Here is a 27,105-nt window from a genome sequence, read left to right on the forward strand (position 1 = left end):
TTCTAGTAGACTCTGACATTGGATTTGCATGGTGTTCCAGGAGTGTTATTTGAATGCAGCATTACTCTATTACACACTATCTCTGGTTCTGCAAGAGATTTTCACCTGAAGCCTCAGTCACATTTCCACATCCTGCTCCGACAGGGAAGTGACTCAGAAAAACACAGAGAAAGAGCAGAAAAGCTGTGTTGACAGTGCTCATCTTAGACAAACAGTGTGCGTGTAGGTTACCTTCAAGGCAAAAGGGGCTGTACAGTATATTGTGTCTTACTTTTCAAGAACAAACAAAGATTTTTCCTCCTCAGCTCGCCTTTTATTTCAGTTAAAAGTACTTATCAGCTCACACACAGACACATACTGTACATTGCTCAAGCATATTTCAAATAAATATTAAACAAAAATAATGTCCTGACCTGTTTTTTTTTTTATCAAAAACCAAAAGCAAATGTCTAATCTATATATGACACCAGCACATCTCCCATTCATCCACATGCAAACACATCTTTGAAAGAAGATTACTTCCAATATATTAAAAAATACATTTTAATCAAGTACTTAAAGTCTTCATTATATATTTTCGAAAGTTAAAGGAACAATTCTTCCAAAAATGAAAACTCTGTCATTATCTATACACCTCCATGCCAATGGAAAGTTGGGTGAAGTTTTGTAGACAAAAACATTTTTGGAGCTTTTTTGTGAGCTTTGGAGAAAATTAGAGTTGCAGCCAGTTCTCCAAAAGAGTTGAAGTAGATGGGGACTTGTTTTAGACGTTCCAAAATGAAAAGGAAAAAAACATAAAATGGCACCATACAGCTCGCCTTGCGTATTTTAAGTCTACGGAAACCCCCAAGATCCCAAATTGATTTGAAAAAACTATTTAATTCCCCATCTACTTCAGTTTTTTAGTAGAAATGCTGAAACTCTGTTTTGCTGTGAAGCTCCTTTTTTTTGTGGACCACCAAACTTTCACCTGTTTCTCTATGGGCAACAGGGTGAGTGGATAAGAATTTGATTTGACAGCTTCCTCGTTCTTGTACTTTAGCTGTAGAGGCCTTCCAAAATATCATCTTCATTGCATCAATAACAACTTATTCTATTTTTTTGAAAGATATTTACTGTACACGTACAAACCCTTGCTTCTGTAAAGTTGAGACTCTTGTGCTCATGTTCACTTCATGCCGTGCTGGCTCTCGTGGTGCCTGCGGAGATCCACCTTACGTTGGAAGCCCTTGGAGCAAATGTCACATCCAAACGGTTTGAAGCCCGTGTGTTTCCTGCTGTGGGTGATTAAGTTGGAGCTTTGGCTGAACGCTTTGCCGCACACTTGGCATTTGTGGGGCTTTTCACCTGCAAAATAAAAACAATAACAGTGATGAATCTATACAGTTAAATCTTAGATCGTTTTTCAAGTCATTTGCGTAAAGATGCTGCAGCTGCGCTGCTCCCGGAGAATCACGTTTGTCATCTATACCATAAATGGTGCCAAGTGTTTTTTACCAGAAGGATAATGTTTGCATTCATATCTATCTGAGAAGAACCGTGCCATTGTTCAGATTTGTCAAACATTTATTGGCAACAAATGTCAGCAGCATACAGTTCCTTTTACAGAGCAGGAAAACCCAGATATGCAAATGCATGGCATATTTGTTTATGTTTCTTTTTCTGATTTATCAGCAGCTATATAACCTCTGGAAACAAGTCCTGGAGCTGCACCTGGACTGATGTCATGTTTACAGCAAGAGGAGCCATTTATTTCTATTTAGTATAATAAAAATTAAAAACATGGCCACCTAAACAATCTACATGCTGTTACTTACCGGTGTGAATGTACGTGTGCTTCTTCATGTCAGACTTCTGGTGGAACCTTTTGCCGCAGTACTGGCAGGGGTAGGGCCTCGTGTCCGAGTGGATGAGCAGGTGCGTGGAGAGAGTGGAGGAGCGCTTGAAGGATTTGCCGCACATCTTGCACTCAAAGCTTTTCTCCTGATCAAAGACAAATGAATAAAAATGTGTTAAACAATCACTGACAAATGACGAGGGTGTCAGAGGAGTTGAGCTTTTAAATACTTTTCTGGCCCTGAAACAGCAGGTGGTTTCCATTTCTGGTGCTTTAAATCATATCACATGCTCTTGAGTTTGCATTTAATCCATCATCAGGTCCTGATACGATTCAGAGACAAATGGAAATTTGAACATCTGCAATTGCATGACAACTAAGCAACCTCCGTGTGCTGTGGAAGATCATGTGACATGATCAAAAGCTCCACAACAGCTACTAAATGGACCTTGTTTGGTCAGTTATTATAAATTGAGGAGCCAGTTCATCAGTATGACTGAGTGATCATCAATGGAACTTAATGTTAAGTTAACTCAACAACCAATGTACAATCTTTGAATTTAACTCAGAGCTAGTTCAGGTTACTGTCGAAACTTATATTTTTAAAGGGACATTCCATCCATTTTTACGTATCAAAAAAGGTTGACCCATCGAGAGACGCGCTGCTCAGACTGAGAAAATGTGCTACTATGAACTCTATAGTTCATCACCTTCAGGCAGACAGCTGGCAGATCATTTGCATTGCGGAGATATATGAAATCTGCTAACTGTAACATTTAATGATATACAGTAAAACAAGAGTGGTCCGACTTATCTGATATTTCTCTTGTGCTTATTTTATGGGCTGTGTTGCTTTGCTAGCATCTTTGATAAACCAAATATACCCAACAGCAAAATCCCACCGCCAGTCAGGCTGGCTGCTAGTTGGAGATGAACTCAAGCTGTCATTTTCTTTAGTCTATAGTTATCAGAGAGCATATTTAACTATAGTTAAAGCATCAAACATGGATTTTGGATGAGTGAGATGTATTCACTTTGAAATAACATCATGAAAAAAGACGACGTTACTGTGAATGAAATAAGCTATGTGACGCAGGGGTTTTCCATCTGGAAGTTATTGTCAACAAACATTGTGATTTATAGATATAAAGTCGTCTCAGCTTGGGCAAGGAGAGGACATGTTTTTAACATAATTCAGGGATAAAAACATCTGTCAGTCTGAACTGGTGTGGGCATTTACCAAGGCCATATTATGTTCAAATGAGCAGCTGCATTATGGGAAGTGTAGGAATTTGATCAACACTAGGGGTGAAAAGTCTGAATATCTCTGCCTCAGTTGTTTTAATTGTTACCTTTTTTAAAAATATCTGTCACTCACAAGTCCTCAAACTTGATGAAAGTGCAAGACTAAAGCCTCAGAGTATCCCAGTAAATTCAAGTTATAATATTTTATACTGTGGAGTCCCTGACATACCTGAGAGTGGACATTCATGTGTTGCTCCAGACTGACAGCGTGGCCGAAGGTTTTTCTGCAGATGTTGCAGCCAAAAGGTCTGGTTCCACTGTGAGACCTCCTGACGTGGACCTCCAGTCCGTGGGGCGTGGAGAACACCTGACACAGAGGTGAAACCGCTTTAGAATACAGCGACATTTTGATTTTGCCTTAATGAGCAGCTTCACAACAAAAAATTAAAACCACAGATTGAATTTACAGATTCAACCACACAGTATGTGCAGGTGTGAGGCTAACATGTGGTGCGCACCTTGTCACAGGTGATACAGTGGTAGGTGTTGGAGGTTGGGGAGTAGTGGGTGCTGCAGTCCAGAGGCTGCTGAGGCTGTGCAGCGCTGCGGCTGATGTGACTGCCGTACAGGTCGCTGGCGTGCTGCAGCACCGTGGGGCTGAAACTCATCTGACGGAGCTCGTAGGAGGAAGCAACCGGCTCCCAGGCGTACGGCGGCTTGTAGTAAGGAGGGAATCCTGCCATGTGAGTCTCTGTGACACACATAAAAAAATCACATTTTACCTCTCTGATTAAAATTTCTACTGTACACATGGAAGAATAAGATGGAGATAAACGCACAGGCAGCTTACCATTTCGGTAGTACGGCTGTGTGGGAGCTGCAGGGGGTCTGGTTAGCTCTGGGTGAATAGGTAAGGGGCTTTCAAGTTCCCCCTCCTCCTTTTTAAACGAGTGGTCCAGAGGGGAGGACTGTCCCTCTGACTGAGGCCAGTCTGAGGAGTCTGTGCTCTGCACCTCTGCTGGGATCTCTGCAAATCCACATCAAATACAAGTGTGATTCATTCAAGCAAAAGGCTGTGAGCTCTGTGTGATTACACAGAGAGTAAATATTCTATAAAAACAAAACCCTTCAGACATTTTATTTAAATAGGAAACACCTGTTCAGTACAGCGCCTTGAAATGCTGAACCACAGACTGATATGTGAGTTCTTTAAAGGGGCAGTTTGTAGTTTTGGAGAAGAAATTCAAACTCAGCGTTTAAATAATTGTTAATATTAATGAGGTAATAATAATATTTATTTTTTCAATAGCTGAATAAACAAGTTGTTCTCAGAGGAAAATAAGGTCCCAGAACACTGTTTAAAGCTAGAAAGGTGGCAGGGTCCGCCACTTATAAACACAGTAACAGGATGAAACTGTGTTGTCCTTTAAGGTCAGTTTGTTTATTCAGTCATGAAAACAAAGAGAGTTTGTTCATTTAGTTTTAGGTATAAAAAAATTCTCTCTCTCTTCTCTCTTTTCTTTCTCTTCTGATTAAAATGTCCTCCCAAAATCTACACAGAGCACCTTTAATAGAACCTAAATACATGATGAATGAGCGTCTTTTAAAAAATCTGCCTGAAAAACGTAACTCATGCAAATGCTCCAAACACAGCAGCTGCTTTAAACTAACGATAAAGGCAGTAAGACAGGGCCACAGGCTGCTTATCTAAATGTTACAACATTTGTTTCGCTGACACATTCGGGTAATAATCTTCTTTTTCATGTCTTACCTGAACTTATAGGGGCCTTCGGCTCGTCCTCATATGATCGGTGAACATTGAAGGACGCGCACCTTTTGTTTTTCACCAGAAATGACCGGGGCATGTTGATCCTGAACACATACAAAAAATAAATAAATAAATAAACTCGTTAGCGACAAAATAACGCTTGAAACGTATTTTTGGAAGAAAAAAAAACATCGATTTCTAAAAAATAATAATAGCCTATCAGTTTTTGCAAAGTCCAAGATCTTTCTTCTTCTTCTTCTTCTTCTTCTCCTTCTTCTTCTTCTTCTTCTTCTTCTTCTTCTTCTTCTTCTTCTTCTATATAATGTACATTCTGTCAGTCTCTTAATTATAGGTAGGTTACCCAGTTTTAATTCCATATTTCAGAATCTTATATTTTACATGTACATTTTTCGTTCCGCTTGCTCAAAAGGCCCAAACTTATAAAGTTTAATAGGCCTAATTTGCACATTAAAGTTATTTCCACAGTTTACACTATCCTGTCTCTTGTCATAAAGTTATAAAAGACGGAAAAAGTTTCACTCTATCTAGGTTTAGGTTTCATTTTACAGTCAGCAGACACTCACCGTTAATTTAAAAGGTCTCCCGTCGAAGTTAAACCTGCAGAAGGCCTGAAGAACAAGAAGAAGAAGAATAAAAATAATGAACTCCTTGTTCTTTGGATGTAAATCTTCTCCGCGTCGCAAAATCCCTTCCTAAAAGCCAGGAAAGCAAAGCAGTGTAAAACCATCACACTTGCTGCTCTCTGTCTCTTTCTCCCCTCCCTGATTTTCAATCAGATAATTTCGCAGGCGAATCTGACTGTGGTTTCAACCAATGAAAAGGCCAACCTGCCGCTGGAAATTTGCGTAGAACAACACAAGGCCTTCTGTGCAACAGTTAGACCAAACACCAAGTCCTCTCAGGAGACACGTTAAAGGGCTATTAGAGGCTTCAATGTACCTATAGAAATATATTTTCACTTTATTAAACGAAAGATAATTTAAATGTTGAGTAAATTGCGGATCTCAGAAAGACATTTAGATTAAAAACAAATCTTATATAAGCTACATTTTAATTAATTAGCTTTATTTTTAAAAGCACAAATATAAGAAAAAAAGGTTCCAACCAATAAATCCAACCAAATATTTCCACCTCTCACTGTTTGATCTACAGGATTTACTAGAAGTAGTAGTAGTAATGATGTGTGTATGACTGTGTTCTGTGACAGAAGATCCTATGAGACTGGAGCACGTCCATGTAACACACCAAACCACACACCAAACCAGTCTGTGAGATCAGCACTGTTGACTCTGCTGTTTTTATTAAAACATATCAGACATGACAGATTTCTGCACAGGATGCTTCAGTGTCACATGCTGTATGTTACAGAATGACAAGACAGCAGAGCAGAGACAATGACACAATCAGGCAGTTAAATCAGTTTGGGGAAAAAAGTTTCAGAGAATAATGTCAGCTTCAAACATCCTGTTTTTAAAAAACAACACATCGATGTGAAGAGTCGGGAAACGTTTTGAGGAGGAGAGGATTTGTAGGAGGGGAGAAGTGCAAGTGCGACATCTGGTGGACACAGTGTGTAGACTACATCTTGACACTTGAGTTGTTGCTGGGGACTTGAAACTTTCCTGGACTTTAATAAAAGGTTAAAAAAAAAAAATAAAAAAAAAACATCCAGGTATTTAATTCAGTCATCAGTAGTTTAACTTGCATATGTTAGGCTACATGTTTACTTTTTGAGCATGTTGTCTGTGTATAGCCTGGTGAAAATCATAGTGAAAGAATAAATCTAATCTCTTTTTTCACAATAAGTGAAGCCTTGGTGTGCTATTATTTTTGATTTCACTGAAAACTGTTTAAAAAACCACCCACACTCTGAATTTTATTCCACTATTGTTATCCACTGGTTGTATAAGGCCATCATTAATAAATAGTCAGGCCAACAAAGATGTAACTAAATACATTTACCCTACTGTACAATTTTGAAGTACTTGTACTTCACTTGAGTATTTCCATTTTCAACTTTATATTTCCACTCCACTACATTTTGGAACCAAATATTGTACCTCCTCTGTACATTTATTTGATAACTTTAGTTACTAGTTACTTTGCAGATTGCACACTGTATCAGAACCAAAATGGCACGTTTATAATGTAATTTATTAGATTTATTAATTTATCTGCAATCAGATAATAAAAAACAACTGATTACGACAATCAGAAAAAAGTTAAATACCCAATCTGTTAATCAGCCAGGCTGATAATCACACGACCCATACTAGACAGTATAAACATGCAAGACATGTAAATATATGTATAATTTATGGTTACTTGTACTTTTGATACTTAAGTTCTTCTAATATGAGATACTTTAAAGCTGCAATATGTAAGAATTGGCTACCTGTCAAATTCAAACAAATAGGGGGCAACATATCACTGCTGCTAACTGTATCCTTCCTTAGCTAGTTAGCTCAATTAGCCATGCAGGTAGCAGTTAGGACCGAGAGCTCAGGGACCAGGGGAGTGTTAGTGTTTACACTGCTAGCACAAGAGCTTTGGACTGGGATGGGCTGGGGCTAGCTGGTTAGCATGCTAACTTCAGTAAATATCTCTGCAACAAAATATTTAGACATCATAATGTAAAAACTGCTATTTATTCACATTCTGTCGATAATTTTAGTTGATTTTTAGATGTTTTCAACAGAAATTCCTACGTATTGTGCCTTTAAGACTCAAGAGACCATAACTTTACTTTTACTCAAATATGACTTTTGGGTACTTTCAACAGCTCTTTTTTCTTTTTAAATAATGTAATTTAATAGTCTTAATTCAACTGTATGAAAAAGCAAGCAGCCTGTGTGGATTGTTAGCTTATGATAGTAAAGCTTAAGAGCTTCATTATTAATTGATTAAGTCACTGTGGACCAATGAAGTTTGAGTCTTACAAAGGAGTCATACAAAATAAATGACAGTATTAATACATGTCAGTGTTTGCAAAGGTCTGAAACTGCTGCTCCTATTAATTTCACTGCCCATATTAGAGCATGTTACTACTGCAGGCCTGAAACAGGGATGTATAAACACACACACACACACACACGCACGCACGCACGCACACACACACACACACACACACACACACACACACAGGACAAAGTGTGTTTAAATGGAGTTGATATTGTCTGAGGCTGGTTGAGGGCCTCTGAAACTTCACCAATATGCCTGCCTTTATTGCTCTGTTCTGTTTGTGATTCTATTTGTTCTTGTTATATTTATTTTTCAGTGGTACGTGTTGCTGTAAAAGAGCACGCATGCTCAGCAAGTAAAAAAAGAGAAAGGTCAAAAGTTCCAAAGCTTGCAACATACTGCAAATAAAATGGCACTAACAAGTTGGCATCGTTTTTACATTCATTCTATTGCATATCCATAACATACATGTCATAACATCATTTATTTGAGTTTATGTATGTGCGTCTTTTACTACTCCTGTTTACACGTTCTGTTTTGATGCTAAACCATGTTTTACTGGCACTGGTGCAAGAACAGTTAAGTTGAATCTAATGTAATCTAATTGAACCCTGCTGTTTATTTGACACTGTAAAACTGCACACACATGACCTCAGTGGCACAGTTAACACTGAGGCTGTATACAGGAAAGGACAGAGCAGACTTCCTGAGGAAGCTCAGATCTTTGAATGTGTGAGGTAAGATGTTGCACATTTTTTATCAGTCTGTTGTTACCAGTGCAATTTTCTTTGCAGCCATCTATTGAGGGAGCAGGCTCTGTACTGGGGACTGCTCTGCAGACCCTCCAGGTGGTCGTGGAGAGATGGAGGGATGCTGCACAAACTGCTGACCATCATGAACAACACCTTACATTCTCTCCACGACCTGCTGATCAGGCAAGCGAGCGCCTTCAGCTCAACGCTCCTCCAACTTTCAAGTCTTTCCTCCCCACTGCCCTAAGACTTTACAATGACTATGGGCAGGGAGAGGAGACGGCACAACCAGATCTGACTGCTATCTATCTATCTATCTATCTATCTATCTATCTATCTATCTATCTATCTATCTATCTATCTATCTATCTATCGATCGATCGATCTATCTATCTATCTATCTATCTATCTATCTATCTATCTATCTATCTATCTATCTATCTATCTATCTATCGATCTATCGATCTATCTATCTATCATTTTGGCTCTCAAAGTCTTATTTTAAGACCTTCTGCTGAATTGAACCCTTTAAATCTTTAATGAGTGAGCCCAAACAAATAATCAACCCTCATATTTTTAGTGCAGCAACTTAATCTGAATTATGTATATATATGTATATATATATATATATACACACATATATATATATATATATATATATATATATATATATATATATATATATATATATATATATATATATATATATATAAAGACTGCAACGTAATATAATACGATGTAACATGTGATAAGACTGTAAAACAAGCTTTAACATTAGTGTGACATGTATGGAAGCTCAATTCTGCCAGGAAAAAAGAAAATAGATGAGACGTTAGGAATGACAAAAATTAAAAAATAAAAACTCTGAAATAGTGACAGTTTTGACTCTTCTTGTGAAATTATACTATGTCATAATTATTTTCTTTTCGTCCAATTGTTGACATCATGAATACGACATTGAACCTTTTTAGATCAGTATTGCGGATCTTTTTTAATGTCAAATTTATAATAAAGTATACAAATCTAAAATATGTATAGCTCACTGACTGACTTAAATAAATTTAAAGAAAATATTTAATTAATCTCGTATTATCTTGACTCTAGCAGTGAACGTGTGTGATGATATTGCCTCACTATCTCAGTGCTTGCCCCATCCTAACTTTTTATTTTCACCACTCCTAACATCCCATAATGTTTTATTAGTATTTGTGTTATGGTGATGATGGTCTTCCATACACACCTCCCCACTACCTGCTAAAAAAAAAAAGTAATTTGCGCGTGCGCTCTTCACATGTGGGTCACGCGAAACCGCATTACATACACTTCATCCTTCCACCAATGAGGAGATGGGAAAAACAATCTTAGCTGTGCAATAGAGTGAAGAATCCGCCGGGGCACGGATGAAATACCACGTTTGGGTTATTCGATGTAATTTAAGTAACTTATTTTTAAATGTTGTTTACGTGAATGAGTTGTGAAAGTTGCGGCTGCGACTTGCGGGGCGCTAACTTGTGGGATTAGTTTGCATGCAGCCCCACAGCGGAGGCTGACTGCGGTGGGATGGGCTGTGAGGTGTTCAAGATGGCGGCGCCCTGTGGAGTGCAGCTACTCTAACAGGTAAACAGCTCCGATTATTTATATCTAATGTGTTTTTCTTACAGCGAATCTCAACGCATATGATGGGTTTTACCAAACGGGAGCTGTTCGGCTCGCTTCCCCGCCGACTGAGCTCGGCTGACAGGCAAGATGAATCGCCGACCGAGTGTGGGTCGCTGCTTCCAGCTAACGTTAGCTCTCGGCGGTGGGACTGACTTGTTTTTGGAAAGACCCCGTGATGGATTTAGTAGACGTTGATGTTTTAAACATTTCATCACGCTTTTATCTGCGTTTCCTGTTGGGTCTGAAGAGGTTCTTGGTTTGCACGAGAAAAGATGCCGGCATATTTTTATAATCGGATAAAGTAAACCCAACCCTGCCCATTGTTCTCTGCGAGTTGTTTACGACAGGCAGCAGCCAGTGGTCAGTCCACATACAGCAGCAGCTCTGCTGCTCCTCAGCCTGTCCGGCTCCATACTGCTCCCATCATGCATGTCACTATACTACATTATCAGTATGGCCTTTGTGTTTTTATGTATTTATATGCTTATTTGGTGGCTCATTATGCAGCTCAGTGGAGTATCTCTTGCAGCTCTCTGCATCACACCTCCTTGCGTTTGTCTTCCGATTGCAATCAAACTGAAGTTTTCTGCAGTCATATCATTCATTAATGTCCTGTTGTTCGCATGTGTTCATTCACTTGTCACCACTACGGCTCGCCAGCCACGACGAAAACAAAATGGGTTCACTAGTTTCTCAGGTTGACCTGCTCGACCCCTCTGTCACACTGTGCTGGACTCACTGTCACCAGGTCTGATGTCTGCTCGTCACTGCTTTACCTGATTTATGAAAAAAACAAATGTATCAGTAGAAGACTGCAGCCAGATAACTGGCAAAAAATACTTAAGTCATGAGTTCGATTCCCCAGGATAGACAGCCTGACCAGCAGAAAGCAGAATAAACCAATAAAGTCCCTGAACTGTTGAAGTTATTTGTAATAGACATATTTGATTTCTTCAGCTATATTTCCTGAACATTTCATTTCTTAAAGTCAGTGCCAACGCGTTCTTCTAACTGGCTGGATTAAAATTGGGGAAATGCTGAGATGTGTGTTCTGTTCGGCTAAAAAGTGGTCAAGTATATAGGTATATAAATAGTGGAATAAGCCTAAAATGATCCATGAAGTGTTATTATTCTGTTGAATTAAAATGTAAAACTTGCCCAGGTTGCTTGAGGCCTAAAAGTCCAAGACAAAAATACCATGAATATGTCCTCACTGTTCTCATGGTACGGCCCTGCTGTCATTAATGTCAATGTAATACCAGATGTTGGATACTATTATCAGGAACGATACTTTAAACGATTCAATACCTCAGTAAATCTGTTTTCAACAAAACTCTTACTATATTTCATTAATATGGGAAGTATTGCATCAGCATTTAATATCTAAACACAGAAGCAGGCTACATGAACTTTGCCAAAACATGACTAAGTCTAAACTAAGACCGATGTCTGCCTGGTCCAGTCTGACATCTTACAGTCCTGAGAGCCTAATGAGGTAATGAGAGACTGATTTTATAGATATTTTGCTAGATATCATAGCAGACCCTCCTCTCTGTACTGTGACATGAACTGTTTTGCACATTGACCAACAGTTTCTTACCAGTCGTGCAGCAATGAGGTATGAATGAATGAATGAATGAATGAATAGTTTTATTTTGGCAGTTAACAAGACAGATTTATTCATTAATCATCAACAGACCAAACATCACGGTATTTTAACGCGCCAGCAACAGATCACACAATATGTTGGCCGCATTAAAATACATGAATAATACTCTACATGTAATGCCCCAGCAAATTAGATCCATATATATATATATATAGAGAGAGAGACATAGATGCTTGACAAGTATAAAGAGTATATGCACATTTAAACAAACCAAATCTACATATGCATTTGTTTATGTTTTTTAAAACATTCTATATCTGATTTAGTTCCTAGATTAATAGGCTGTTGTCCATATAAAATGAAATATAAGGATTTCATCTATCGTTAGTTATTTTTCTCCTCCTATTCCATGCTTTAAAATACAATCAGATGCCAGTTTATGAAATACACCAAGCTAAAACCAATGCAGTGTAGTGCAACAGTCCAGTGAGAAGTGTTTCCTAAAATGTGTCCAACATGTATATGTCAATGAGGACAGACTAAATACTAGAAACACATCATTATTATAATCCAGTGCAATTTAACAGCACCACAAACTTCATTCTCCAAAATGACCACACAGTTGAATCAACACCTCTCTAAAATAAAAACTGAACATTATAATTGAAGTGAACTTCATGAAGGTTGGATATTTTGTAGCACTGTTGTATCAGACTGCAGCAGCTTTAACCTGGGGTACCTGATAAACTGGCAGCAGAGTGTAAAATAGGAAAGATAAGTATTACTGTATGAGTGTTACTGCTTGTTCTTTGCTCCTCATTTTTATACATAACCATATTTTATTTTTGTGCATATATACATTTATAAAACAATTTTGACTGCTATCTGAATAGATGAAATTATTTTTCTGTATCCTTGAGTTAATCATCAAGTTACTTTAAAGCCCAAATACACATGCTGACTCATAACCCTGTTATTGCTGAAATTCAAAGACAGTCAAAACAGCCTCTGGCTTCTCTGACATGAGGATTTATGTCAGTTTGGGCGATACGGTTAAAAACTGTTAAAGTGCAGCCACTTTTTAAACAGAACAGTTTAAAACAGTCATGCAACAGCCACTTAAATAAATCTAGGAATAAATAATTCCTTTAAAACTTACTCAGGGAACTCGTTTGCTTGCAGCACCGCACTTTGAAGGGCAAATGTTCACACCGATATAACAGTATCCAAAATCTCAGACAATATGTTGTCTTATATCACATAGTGATATGTCGAAATATCGCTCAGCCCTTAAATCAGTGTCAAGTGAATATCTTTGGGTTTTAGACTGTTAGTCAGATGAAACAAGACATCCGAAGACGTCACATTGGCTCTGGGAACTTGTTATCAGCATTTTCTGACATTTAATAGACTGAACAGCTAATGTTAAAACCTTGTTCAGTCCAGTAAACCACTTCAATATTCCCTTTTATCTCCTGTAACAATCGCCAATCTGCCAACTGAACAGCACAGTTGTGTTGATGAAAATCGCCTCTCTAAATGGAACGAGCAGGCTGTTTGTCCCTTTTCAGAAACTGCTTTAAAGTATTCACACAGGGAGGCAGTTGGTTACAGCGTGTACGCAGCCAAATGTAATTTTCGGTGTGTACATGGAAGTGCTCGCGCTGCATAAAGGTTCTTTGTGTCCTCCTGAGCGTTCCCAAGCTGCCTGAGATCACACTGAGTGAGGGTGGCTGGTGTTTGTGCCACTGACCTGTCCCTGCATGACGCTCGCTCGGTGAAAAACAGCCACATTTGAATCCACTCTCCACACCCCGACTCCCAGCCCCATGACCGAGCAGTTAATTGATAACGGGGAGACAATTGCGCTGTGACGACTTCTGTGAATCAACAAACAGGAGCACATCGGAGCACTTATCAACTTGTTTTGATTTGTTATGAATGAGGGAGGCTTCTCGGACGGGAGTGTCTTTTTCTGACATATGACTTGAGTGGAAATAAGACATTATACGCTGGTTATTGATTAATTTCTCGCCACATTAGCTCCTGTTGTTTTGGTTTTGATCGCATGAGACTCTGTGTTGAATATTCTGCATTAACGGAAGAGTTTATAGCATTTGAACGCATGAAAAACAGCCCATTTCGGCCGTATTAGGATCCTAATCATCTTCTAGTACGTTGAGTGTGCGGCCTAAGTGTTGCAAGGAGATCTTCAGAGCTGATGAGATCGCCGGTGCTGATTCATTACTCGTGTTAGGGAGTAAGCTGCCGGGTGCAGACGATAATGACCTGCCTGTCAGGATTATTTATGCCTGTTTTCAGATGGAGATTTGCAGGGTCATCTTTACTTTGAATGACTGACTCAGCGTCTAGCCTCAATGTATCAGTGACAACATGAATAGACTAATAACCTGAAATGGTAAACACATTATGTCAGGTTGTGTTTATTTTAAAAGCACATTTCTGCTGGGGTGTAATAAATGGTAAATATTGCTCAGGATTTAAACTCTTCATTCGAGGCTCTGATTGAAATTATGTATCCAACTCAAGATCAGATAAGTCACCGGTCACGTGGATCTGTTACACTGTCTTGGAAGTTTTCCAACTTTATTTGTTTGCTGAATCCATTTTATTCTGTTCATGTTTCATGATTTGTGCTTCAGTAGGAGCACCAGGATTGGTGCGGGAAATCAGGGATAAAAGTGTGTCCTACACTTTGGGGTTAGATATAACAGTTTTATCCCAGGTAGTTAAGTGTGGTGTGATTCACGTGTTTATAAGTGGATGTAGAACATCATCGCTTGATATGCACCTTATCAATAGGCTCATTGTTTGGTGCGTTTGTAGTGGGATAAGTATTAACACCTACTGAGTTTGTACGTTCCTGAGAAAATTCTAAATAAGAAAATAAGTAACAATATGTAACGATATGTAGCACAAGTTTAAATGATACTGCATCTCAGCACACAGGTCAAGTTGCTGTACATGAACTATGGCGCTGAATTTTTTGATTATGATTAAGATGTCAGTGTAGTTGACTTTTAACCTTTTGGACATGAAATGTCATAACTTCACCATTTTATCCTATTTGACATTTGTCTAAAATGTTGTCCTAATTATTATATGAAATGTTGAGTAATGGCCCAAAATCGTTTTAGTGAGGTCACTTTGACCTTTGACCCTTTGACCACAATATCTAATCTGTTCATCCATGACATTTGTGCCAAATTTGAAAAATTCCTTCAAGGTGTTTTAGAGATATCGTGTTCACAAGATCGGGACGGATGAACAGCCCGAAAACATAATGCCTCCGTCCACAGCTATAGACCATAATCACACGGCGGCCATTTTCCTCTGACATCACGCTCAGGGTGGGAAGCTCAAATTTTGTACTGCTGTGTTCCAGCTTGCAAGTTCTATGAACTTAGGGAATGTGACAGATGGTTATTTTGCTGTTTCCTGATCTGAATACCGGTTAGCTACCGTAAGACAATAGCTATGATAGCAGACAACGCTATCATTAGCGTTCAACCACTTCCTATCTAACGTGTTTCCCACACGGTCCACCACAATATCAACATTAGCCGCCACATATTGATTTTCTATTTTTGGAGCTTCGCATTCTGTTCTCACTCACTCAAGAAAGCGCACCTGTCATTGAATAGCATGATGTTATAAACTCCGATACAGTGGATGGCGGTGTGGTTTTTAGTCCGCCGGTAAAACCAATGAGGAAGAGGAAGAGGACGAGGACTTTTTAATGCAGTTCGCTTTACTGTAACTTCCTCTGCAAAGAAGACGGCTGGCCTCATCGTTGAGATCAAGCCCCCACAAAGAGCCCCAGGCCTTGAAGCCAGTTTTTGTCTTGGCCAAGCCGTGTAATTACATCGTCATGTGATGCACTGGGGACTTTTTCCCAAAAGCTAACATTGTGAACATTGTAAAAGCCTCACAACCCCTGCAAAATGACTCGTTTAACTGTCAGAATTTGACCAATTCGGTCCAATAAAATTTGGAGAGTCTAGAAGAGCCGCCCGATTACATTTTATCCCCATCCAAGTTAGCTCGTGCTAAACCAGAAGTTAGCCGACTCGGTCGGCGGAAGTCTCGAGTGGAGTGATGATAATACAGTACGTGCTTTGAATTGATTGGATATAACTATGCAGTGTTCTTAGCAGACCGGATGGCATGCAGCAGACTTGAGACTTGACTTGGACTTGTGACCAAAGACTTGAGACTTGAAGTGGACTTGTGAGCACCACTGCTCTCAACGCAGAACACGGTAGTATAACATAATCCCAGCATTTGAGCTTCACACCCTGAGCATGACGTCAGAGGAAAATGGCCGCCATGTGAATATGGTCTATCGCTGGGGTGGAAGCATAAAATTTGATGATGGCTGAATTCCATTTCGCTGCTTCAGTTTCAGGGTCCTGGTTTTGTTCACGCTGGCTCAATGTCACACTGTCATGACTTTCTGGGACAGAACAGAGCCATTGTCAATGTTATTAGTAACAGTGTTATCTGCTGTGAAAAAAAGGCCTGCTCTCGTTAAGTATGAACTTCACCAAAGCACGCATTTGACATTGCTCACATCATAAAACATGTCTTCATTAGCAAACAGTTAGCACACATTTCTCTTAAGTAGTCAACAAGTAATTGCTTTAAGAGTTACTGAGTTTATTTCAACTTGGCATATTAAAGGTGCCCTGAACATAAGTTATTTTTACGTTCGGCCCACAGTGCACTGTGTGTATCCTTGAGGTCTAACAGTTGTGTATTTCCTTCCTCATAAAACATTTGCAGAGTAATTTTAATCCTGCATCATATTCATCAATGTTCACTGGCGAGCAGTCTTCTTTAACTGCCTTTGTATCCGTGGAATAGTGTGAAACCATTGGGGACCCACACGTAACAAACTTTTCCAGAGTTGGTAGAGGTTAAAAAATCCACAGGAAACTTTAAAGTCGTCCAAATGTTTTACCAGTAAATCCGTAAAATCTGCAGGAGGTAAACTTTTTGGCCACTTAGGGGGTTGTGCAACAAGCTGTAAACACACCATTGGCATATTAGCACCTTATAAAGTGAATAGAGCTAATGTGTTGCTTATTTTACACAGCTAGCAGGCACAGACCAACATTAGCATTAATTTGTCTGACTTTTTAGCAGATAAATGCTTAATACATTCACCAGCTAGTCACTGTTGTTGTCTGCTCAGTCATTTAGGTGTGTCATTTCAACGAGCTAGCTTGTGATGACTGTACAGTTGCTAGTGATCTTTGCTACGTGTGCAGGTACATGCAAACACACAGCTTGCATGTATTGTATACAGTGGTATTTTAAAGTTATGCATTGTTTATTTAGAGTGGCTATTATTAAGATTTTTATCAAATGATAATGTGAAAACAGTTTGACAATGTGAAAGGGTCACTCATAGTGATTAAACCAAAGAGAAATATCAACTGAGTCTGCAGTTCGCCTCGGCTTTACAGAGCTTTGTAGTGGAGATGTGCGTCATTAGTCGACTAGTTGATTAAACATTGCTGTCCTCACTAGTTAGTACCAAAAACACAAGACAGTTCTTTTCTTACTGTACATTTAAATTACAACATTTTGCTTTATAAAAAATGAGCATACATTACTATTTAACAGTGTAAGTTAACTGTTGTGTCTAAGATGTGATATATACAAACGTTTTTTGTAAAATGTGTGCGTTTTTATAGATTACACTTTGATTAATTTTGACATCATATCAGGGAAATTAGTAGTAACGAACATCTTTACTTTATAATGACTTTTGCTTGTTCTGTAGTAGTCCATCCCGAAACTTTGCTGCTTTGGTTATACTCTAAGTGCTCCTATGTCTGGCAGCTGTTTTTGGAGAAAGGGCTTTTAAAACCAGCTGTTCACTACCTGCTTAGCACCGAGTGGCAGACAGACACTGTTAGCAACCAGCTGGTGAACATAATGGAATATTTAGCAGCTAAAGAGCCAGATATTTTCCTCAGGAGTTGGTGGAGGCCAAAAACGGAGCTAATAGAGTGAAGATGTTGGACTTACTTTCAACCGGGGGCCAGGATAATGATTCCAAAAGAATGATAATGTCTGTAACTTTTGGATATGTTTACCATATAAATGTAAAAGGTAATAATATGTAGCATACATCATTGTCGATGCTGCCCCCAAGTGGTCAAAAAAATCTGTTATTGTGGAAAGATTATTTAACTGGCAGCGTTTCAGAGCAGTGCTTTTATTTCCCACTATCGTCCTGTTCACACCCACACAGATGAACACATTCACATGTAGAAGTTGCCCAGTACATCTAAAGTCTTATCTGTTCGCCACCTAGCAGCTGCGCTAGAGCAACTCAACACCGCTCAATGCCAAAGGTGGTCATTTAATTGAACTAAGACAGAGATCTATTTAGGATTGTTATACAGAATTCAGTTCAACTAACATTTAAAGCAAAACCATTGTGTTCATATTTGTATCAAAAGGATAATGATGCCTTTAACAGAAACCCTGCTTCACTGTACTGAGTTTTTATTGTCACATGACCACTAATCCAAGATCAGAGCTCTAATTCTGGGAAATGTTTGTGAATCGTTCTTGGTGTGATGTAGAGGTGCCTGGAGACTGTATTGGTGGGTGGCCCCAGGAGTCCTCCAGGCAGGCTGGGACGGACACCGTGAGAGAGAGACGCTGCCTCCACCCCCAGCACTGCCACCACCATGGCCAGGGAGCAGCCCAACGTGGCGGACCTCCTCCCACTCCTGGAGACCTCCGACCTCCACCAGCTAGAAGAGATCAGAGGCCTCATCAACGAGCAGCTCAGCACTGGTATGTCCGCCTGGCTTGTTTAACGCCAGCATGGTTTATCTGTCTGCGTTCAGCTTTCTAGAGAGCTTGGAGTGATTGTAAGTCTCCTGATTCTTTACTCTGTGTGTCATCATGCCTGATTACACAATGACCGCTGTTGTTGGTTTCCTGATTTAGTTTGACTTCTACTCTATCCTTTAAAAACGAATTCAAACTGTCCTTCCTGTTTCCCTTGAAGAGCGAGGGTCCATGCTGCTGAACGGGCTGGTGGACTACTTTTTGGAAACAAACTCTGCCCAGGCCATGCATATCCTCTCCTCAGTCAGAGAGCCACACGATAAGGTGAGAAACGCCCTACCCAAGCAAAACGGTAAAATTCTGCAGTGTATTGTGTTCTTTTCAATGAGAGAGTGTTCAGAGGATCCCCCCGTAGGAGACAAAATTATTTAGTGAGTATCTTTGACGTAGACTTCAACTTTGGTGAATCTTGGCACGCGGGTTTATGCTGTAAACCAATAATAACACATCTTGACAGAGCTGGCCTTTGAGGGGACAGAGAGCCAGAGAGTTCAAAGTGGCCTCTTAGCTGTGTTGCACTGTGCCCTTATTTAACCTCCCGCTTCAGAAGAAAACCTGTTGCAGAAGAGAGAAATGGTAACAGACAGTTGTGAGACAGGACTACATGGTACAAATACGCCTTTTGAATAAACTGTGGATTTACTGTCCCAGTAGCAAACACATCCTACGTCATTTACCTGCGTCAGTGTCCAATTATCATCTTTTCTTCTCCACATCTTGTATTTTGCCAAGCGGTTATAATACAAGAATATAAACAAATTATATGTCCTCATCAGGAAGTCAGTCCCACCTCCTCTCCCAAACTGGCCGGACAATTGAGAGCCTCACAGTTTTCACAAGTTCCATCAGCTTGAAAGAAGCGACAGGAGAGAGCTTACCAGTGGTCATTTAGCAGGCCTTTTAGCTCAGCTAGGTTGCTAACGGGACAATAAATTTGACTCGCTATTGGTGAAGTTCCCCGAAGTTGAACTGTACCTCTCGAATACACACTACATCATTTTTTTTTGCCTCCACGTGCAGAAACTTCAAAACCAAAATTTTGATTCTGTTTGTGGTCTTTCCCTCAGCTCTTAAAAATGTCATCAATTGTTCCCATGCTGTTGCTGTTGTTGGGTATCTTGTATTTGCATATTGGCAACTTAAGTATTGATTTCGTGGTGTTGGATTTTTAGGACATTACCTTTATTTCTGTCTCCTATGATCTTATTTCTGTCTAATCAAAACTCCATACCATCCTAGTGTCTGAACTTGTATGAGAGAGCTCAGATCGAAATCACAGTGGTGATTTGTCGCCGTTACTGGATATTTTGTGTAACTTCCAATCCTCCGCAATTCTAAATATAACCTCCTTTACTTTAAATTACTAAGAGTGCATCCGCTGTCTGACCGTGTTGATTACAGATCTAACCCCACTGTCCCTCCCTTCCTCCCTCGCAGCACCTTCTGGACAAGATGAACGAGTGTATGACCAAACAGGCCTGCCGACTACCCACCCTCACCCTGCTTGGCCACGTAATCCGCAAGCAGCCGTCCTGGATCCATAAGATTGCTCGATACCCTCTGCTGCTCTCTCTGCTCAAATGCCTAAAGGTAAGGACACGGGTATAATTTAAGAATGAGAACAAAAAATCTCCTTGTTAAGGCGCTGAGAGGAGTGGGATGTACGAGGATTAGAGATACCTCATCCAGCTGCTTTTAGAATTGATATCACAAAGAATATGTGAGATTCTGTCGGGTCGTACGCTTTCGCAAAGACAAATTTAATAATGAGTTAATATCTTACAAGGTTTTGCTTCAAGCAGTAGGCAGGTCAGTAAGCAGCTACTTAAGTGAATATTAGGATTTATTTAATCTGCATTTATCCGTGAGGGTGGCTTTCAAGCCTCTTTGTTACTTATGTACAAGTAGTTTTTACAACTGGAGATTTAATACAGGCCAGCATCTGGTTTGATGTGGTTTTGATTGGCTTGTCAGTCAGCGGTCCTTAGAGAAACACTGCATGTTTTTCTACTCTTGTATACTCAGTGTTGCTGCTCAAATATTTGTTCATTAAACTCTTGATTAGACTCAATTTTAAGCCGTGCGAGCTGCGGGGCACTAGGAATGGGAATGATGGTCTGTCAGCCCACTGCTGTGGTCCAGACTGAAATATCTCGACAGCTATTGGATGGATTGCCAATAACGCTGGTACACAAATCCACTTCCCCCTCCGTATGAATTATAACAACTTTGGCGATCCACAAATGAGTCAAAATTTCAATTTGTGCAACTCGAAAATGAAAAATAACTGAAATACTGACAACTTTACAATCAGCCTCAGCTGTACTTTGTGTTTGGTGCTAATTAGCAGATGTTAGAATGACATAACACTGCAGTGAGATGCTGAACAAGGTACAAATACTTGGGCTAAACATTAGCACGTTAGCATTATCATTGTGAGTATGGTATTATTCCTATGTTAGTGCGGTCTACAGCCACGATAGCATCTACAGCATGAACCTCTAAGATGTTGGCCTCTCTCTCTTGAACTATGATTTTATTAAGTTTGTATATTCTGTGCACATGACATCTATGCATATCTGCTCGTCCGGGGAGAGGGATCTCTACTCTTGAAGTTCCCTTCCATTTTTTTTTACCTGTTTAAGAGGTTTTATGGGGAGTTTTTCTTATCTGAATTGAGGGTCTAAGGATAGAGTGTGTCGTTCACTGTACAGAGTGTGAAGTCCATTTAAAGTGATCTTGTGATTTGTGATGTTGGGCAATCTAAATTAAATTTACCTAACTTGATTATTGCAGCCATTACTGTTAACGTTCCCACTTGACATTTCTAAGATTTGCACAGTGGATCAAACACTGTTGAAAATAAAGGAGTGTTTTGGTAAAATGTTCTTAATCATAAGATGTATTTAGAAGCATCAAGAAAGGGAAGCTGATCTCAATTCGATTTCAACCTTTTGTGACTTTATCTTAAACAGACGGATACGGACGTAGTGGTGCTGATAACTGGAGTGCTGGTGCTGATCACTCTGCTGCCCATGATCCCTCAAGCCGGTAAACAACACCTGTGGGAGTATTTTGACATCTTCGGCCGCCTGGCATCTTGGAACCTGAAGAATCCCGGTAGGAGCTTCCGATCATGTCTTACAAAACAGAAAGTTTTTATATGATATTCTAATTAATATTCCTTGAAATCCTTGAATTCGAAGAAAAAAATTAAGGCCTTGAAAGTTTTTGAATATCAACATAAATAGATATGGGTCATTTAATATATTTGTATTATTTTTGGCAACTTAAATATTGTATTTACTGTATTATGTAAATCTCATTTATCTAATAGTCAGCCACTCTTGGGCTTGTTTGATGTTTGCACTGGCAGTTAACTGGAGCATAAAAATCCAAATGTGGTCAAAGGGGAGGAAGTCTGTGTGGACAAACAGGCTAAAACAACAACACTGTATCTCTGTTTGCCTGTTAGCTTGTTGTTTGGGGTGAATTTGTTTGTCTGGAGTTCATGTTTGTGCTTTTTTTTCGTTCTTTGACATTTGCTGCTCTTTCAGGGCATGTTTCGGAGGTTTACCTAATCCACCTGCACGCCAGCGTCTACTCACTCTTCCACCGTCTCTACGGCATGTACCCGTGCAACTTTGTGTCCTATCTGCGCTCCCATTACAGCATGAAGGAGAACATGGAAACGTTTGAGGAAGTAGTGAAAGTGAGGATATTATCCCTTCTGCTCCTCTTCATTAGAGTTTCTGTAGCTTAATGATTACTAATATAAATTTTGTGTTCAACTTTCCGTGTAGCCGATGCTAGAACACGTTCGTATTCACCCAGAACTGGTAACAGGAACCAAGGACCATGAGCTTGACCCCACCAGGTAAGTCTCTGAAAAGTTCAGTGTTTAATCTTCTTCTCCGAGTCTGCTGCATCTCCTTGACTAATGGTGCCATGCTTTGCTGTAGGTGGAAAAAGTATGAAATCCATGATATCGTCATCGAATGTGCCAAAGTGTCCCTAGACCCCAAGGAGGCCTCCTGTGAGGAGGGCTATGCCACCATGCCTGAGAACTTTTACCCCCAAATCCACCTGCGAACACAAGACTCCACTTCCAGCCCCTACACAGACCTTCACAGCAGCTACGGTCAGAAATCACCTCATACACATCACATGCTTGATTTCGTAGAATGATAGTAATATTGATATTTGATATTAAGTAAAGTTGCAGTCTCATGTTAACTATTGGCTGATATACACACCAATACAATATATATCTGAGTTTCTCATTCACATTGCCCTTTCAACCCAGTGCAGCAAGTGCAAGTGAATTGGTGATCAGTAAATAATGAGAATCCTGTGGGTTTAACAGTCATCTCTTCCCTTAACATGTTGTTCAAGACACAACAGGAAGCAAGAACAGCAATAATCTCACATGCAGTGTCATGACAGGAAGTTGCAATCATCCGTAACATCAGGTTTCAGTCATGAGCATTAAAAAGGATGATTTTTGGATATTTAGATGTCATTGTTTGTATCATGACATTAATAAAATCCAACATACTATCAAATTGAATGGAATAACTAATTTTCTGCATTAAAGTTATTAATATGCAGGTTTTTGTCTTTTATGCTGGGACTTGCACAGCTAGTTGATCAGTATCTGACTCTAGTGAGAGTGTGAAATCTTGTGGGCCTTTAGATGGTAAATGTGTATTTTAGAGTAAACAGCTCTGCCTACAGTATGAGGAGGTTATATGTATTAAATCCTTCATCAATATATATGTCATACCATGTAGGTATTTGTTGTGCTGTTATCTGACTATCCCTGTTGAATGATTACACCATTTAAGAGCATTTTTGATGACTATAGACTCAAATTTTGGCCATGGGAACTTGTGATGGGCATTTTTCAGCATTTTTTCCCTTTTTACACATTAAATTATTAATCGGTTATTGGAAAAAAATAACACATTAATTAATTAATGATGAAAATAAGTGTTATTTGAAGCCTCAGTACAGCCATTTATGCCTTTTTCAGAGAAATCCTCGTATTTTTGATATTACACATTGTGTTTTCTAACTGGTTTAAAAGGACAATCACCAAACAGCGGTGCCCCAAAGAGCCGAGAAAAACCACAGGTTGTTAGGTGCTTCCATGTGAAGACTGATCAGACTATTTATCTTCTTGACAACAGGAAGCTCTTCTTCGACCCCATTCTCGACTCCACGGCAGCCGTTACCCCCGCCCCTGTCCTTGCCCCCCCTCTCAGGGACACAGTCCTCCTACCGCAGCCCACAGACCTCCAGACGGCAGGTAAGATCATCCATAACACGGTCAAAAGCTGTCAGAGTCTTGGTTTAGGAGACAGGACTGGTCAGTAACTGATCAGAGGGTAACACCAGAGGAATACATCGTTGAGCTTCTGTTTGCTGCTCCCTCTTGTACACAAATCCATGTTTACCCTCCGTATATCACTTCGGATGTAGTGAGTTTGTTTTCCTCCAAAAACACAACACCCTCAATCAGAGCAGAGACTACCCTCCATGTTTTTTTAAAGAAAAGAAGGTGAACCGAACAGACAGACAGTTTTTGAGTCATCAAAGTCATCAGGCTGGCAGACAGTTGGGTCAAGCTTCAGGAAATACAACACATGCCCCCCGTGCTCGTCCTGCCACCTCTCTGTAGACCCTCCCGAGGGCTGGTTGCCATGGAGATGCCGCCTCTTCCTTTCTATTATTGGGTCAGCCACACGAGGGAGGGGTCTGGGTGTTTTTCTGCCCCCTGGGGTCTGTCTGAGGATTTGTCTCTGTACTCCCTATGACCTAGACAGACAGAAAATCTGGAAAACATGAAAGACACACAGAGTTTGTGCTGTTGACTGATTATTAGTCCTGACCATGATTAAACTGCTGTGCTGGTGAGATATCACCATCACTAACTTAATATTGAAAGTCACATGTTTCAGTAAAGTTAGCTTTTATACGTAAATGCTTAAATCACAACGATACACCAGCAAGGTGAAAGCAAACAGGATCTTAAGCTAATTCAGGTACATTTGTCATTTAATCCCAAAGACCACACTTACATTTTTGGCCTTCTCCAAAGTGAGGTCAGAGGTCAGGTCAGGTCAAAGATTCAGCAATGTGGACAAGAGAGTGATGATGATGATACGTGTGAAGACTCATTTTGTATCATCATTGATTTAGATAGATAACAACAGCCATACTAGTGTGTATGCCATGTGCTGTGTGAAATAGCCACTCTGCTTCTGTCTATTGTTAATGTTTTATTAATTAAAATGTGTACACATTTTTATTTTGTCCCTGCTGTGAAACAATACAGGAAACCTTTCAACTACTCCCCAAATCTGCCCCTCGGCCCTGTTGGTCACTATAATGTCTTTAAACTGCAAGATTTCTGGTGTGCCACATTTCCTGAACATTTCTTGAGTAGAAGTATTGGTAGTAGTTTTGGGTGGTGGAAGGTGGGTTTTGTTACGTTTGGACAGAGCCAGGCTGTTTCCAGGCTTTATGCTAAGCTAAGATGAATGGCACCCTATACATTTATGTTGTGTACAGACATGTCTGTGATGTTTCCTCACTCATTTTGCTGTTTGGTCTCCATATCTCTGCAGAACTCCACCTGTGAACTCAACTCTTCCTGTGGGGGGAAGGACCCTCTGTGGAGCCCCTCCTCGTTGTGTGGCATGGCCACGCCCCCCTCCTCCAGGGGCATGTCGCCTAACTTGGAGCTCTCCCACAGTGCCTCACACCTTCCCAGCCGCTTCCACTGCACATCAGGTCAGCACTCATATGATTACAATAGATTTCCACTCAGCCGTCAGTTTATCGAAGTGTTCATTATGTTTTTAACTGAGTGGCGCTCCGGAATTTTCTCTTCTTCTAACCGCGGGTTGTTTTGATCTGAGCAGGAGGGAAAGGAACGCCTGCCTCCAGCACTCCAGCCACCTCCTCCCCGCCTCCCACCCTATCAGATGACTTCCCCATAATCTCCTTACCAGCCAACACAGTCCAGTCCAGTCCACCGAGAAAGGTATGCTCTCTCCTCTCCATTTTTTCCATACTTCTTGAAAAATGCTTAATTCTTCCCATAATCTCGAGTTCATCTACAAAATCCCTCGTTGTAAGCCAAATATCTCTGAACATTTGAGAGGAATCGTTCCCTCTGTACGTGTGGACAGGGGTGATAAAATATATGCTTTTTGTAAAGGTTTTCTGAATGTGATGTGAGCTTAACTGTTCAGGATCTGTTGTTTGTACTTTATGTAATCAGGAACCTCCAAACAAATGTGACGAATATGCCAGCCAATCCAAATGATCAAATGTTTTCTTCTTGAAAACTCATTTCCTTGACAGCAGGAGGCAAATTGCTTTATCAAGCGTGGCTGATGTCTATGATTTTGCACTCAGAAGTGAAGCAACAGGAAGTCATTATAGTCACATTATTGATTCTCAGCAGGAGTCTGATGGCTTCTTGTCTCATAAATGTCCTTTATTCTGGTATATAAATATAAATATCAAAATAAACTTCACCTGTATCCGTCAGTCATCGAAGCATTGTCAACTTGTAGATTAATGTATTAATGTTCTAAGAAACCGAAAGAGTAAAGCACTGATTTGTTTTCCAAAACGAATTCATAATAAAAACAATCAACTGTGTGACTTTGCAGGATCGTCGACAAGGAGAAAGCGGCAAGGCAACACTGGTGAGACAGGAGCAAGTGAAAGATGCAGACAAGAGTGCAGAAGTAGCCACAAACAGAGGTAAGTCATCATTGTTCATTTCAAAGTGAAGGTTGCTAATTTTGGATCAAATCCTCAATGTACCTTGGATCACGTACCTGCAACTTCTAGCCATCTTTCCCCAAAAATAGTGTATGTAGTTTTAATACTTGTCTTTCTGGAGATGTTATTTTTCTGACATCATACCCCCACAGTTATGATGCAAACCTTTCTTCATCAGATGCAGGAGCTGCTGAGAACATCTCCATGACTCTGACAGAGCTGTCAGTCTTCATGAAGAAACAGGAGCTGGAGCTTCAGCTGAGAACAGAGAAAGAGAGAGAAGAAGGTGAGCATCGACTTCTTGGTACAGAACCAGATCCAGTCATGTGCCTCACATCGTTGCAATCTTCTTGAAGTAAAATAATCCACCAAAAACATGAGGCAGTCAGGCACAAAGACAAAATGGAACCACCAACATGGAACCAGCGCCGTTCTGGTCCACGTGCCTAATTTGAACTGTTCTGAGCATTTCAACCAAAAAACAAGTGTTCGAAACTTAAAATGTTGTTTCCCAGCTGACACAAACATTAGATGGTTTTCCTCTACTAGAAGT

General features: G+C 40.0%; 2 protein-coding genes across 2 annotated transcripts in view; one reads left to right on the plus strand and one right to left on the minus strand.

Annotated features, from left to right (window-relative positions):
- Positions 1 to 299: 299 nt before the first annotated feature.
- On the minus strand, positions 300 to 5,700 carry gfi1b (growth factor independent 1B transcription repressor). The gene is made up of 7 exons (XM_073478096.1): positions 5,435 to 5,700; positions 4,854 to 4,954; positions 3,933 to 4,109; positions 3,601 to 3,833; positions 3,312 to 3,449; positions 1,818 to 1,983; positions 300 to 1,347 (listed from the first exon to the last, which is right to left on the minus strand). The coding sequence occupies exons 2-7, from the start codon at positions 4,945 to 4,947 to the stop codon at positions 1,169 to 1,171; spliced, it is 987 nt and encodes a 328-aa protein (XP_073334197.1). The 5' UTR covers positions 4,948 to 4,954; positions 5,435 to 5,700; the 3' UTR covers positions 300 to 1,168.
- A 4,256-nt stretch (positions 5,701 to 9,956) lies between these two features.
- tsc1b (TSC complex subunit 1b) overlaps positions 9,957 to 27,105 on the plus strand; it is a 29,886-nt gene continuing 12,737 nt past the window's right edge. The window contains exons 1-13 of the mRNA XM_073477865.1: positions 9,957 to 10,201; positions 18,476 to 18,692; positions 18,910 to 19,013; positions 20,187 to 20,339; positions 21,725 to 21,869; positions 22,307 to 22,461; positions 22,553 to 22,626; positions 22,712 to 22,890; positions 23,942 to 24,060; positions 25,382 to 25,547; positions 25,679 to 25,800; positions 26,438 to 26,531; positions 26,731 to 26,838. Of these exons, the coding sequence (XP_073333966.1) occupies positions 18,584 to 18,692; positions 18,910 to 19,013; positions 20,187 to 20,339; positions 21,725 to 21,869; positions 22,307 to 22,461; positions 22,553 to 22,626; positions 22,712 to 22,890; positions 23,942 to 24,060; positions 25,382 to 25,547; positions 25,679 to 25,800; positions 26,438 to 26,531; positions 26,731 to 26,838 (1,528 nt within the window). The 5' untranslated portion in view covers positions 9,957 to 10,201; positions 18,476 to 18,583. The remainder of the gene's footprint in view (positions 10,202 to 18,475; positions 18,693 to 18,909; positions 19,014 to 20,186; positions 20,340 to 21,724; positions 21,870 to 22,306; positions 22,462 to 22,552; positions 22,627 to 22,711; positions 22,891 to 23,941; positions 24,061 to 25,381; positions 25,548 to 25,678; positions 25,801 to 26,437; positions 26,532 to 26,730; positions 26,839 to 27,105) is intronic.

Source organism: Pagrus major, chromosome 12 (genome assembly GCF_040436345.1).
Source record: "Pagrus major chromosome 12, Pma_NU_1.0".
Lineage (NCBI taxonomy): Eukaryota > Metazoa > Chordata > Actinopteri > Spariformes > Sparidae > Pagrus > Pagrus major.

Excerpts from the sequence above, each read along its gene's own strand:
- gfi1b (XM_073478096.1), bottom strand. The coding sequence starts at position 4,947 with ATGCCCCGGTCATTTCTGGTGAAAAACAAAAGGTGCGCGTCCTTCAAT. Across the intron at positions 3,834-3,932 it reads ACAGCCGTACTACCGAAATG|AGACTCACATGGCAGGATTC; the intron begins GTAAGCTGCCTG and ends TGTGTGTCACAG. Across the intron at positions 3,450-3,600 it reads ACTGTATCACCTGTGACAAG|GTGTTCTCCACGCCCCACGG; the intron begins GTGCGCACCACA and ends CCTCTGTGTCAG.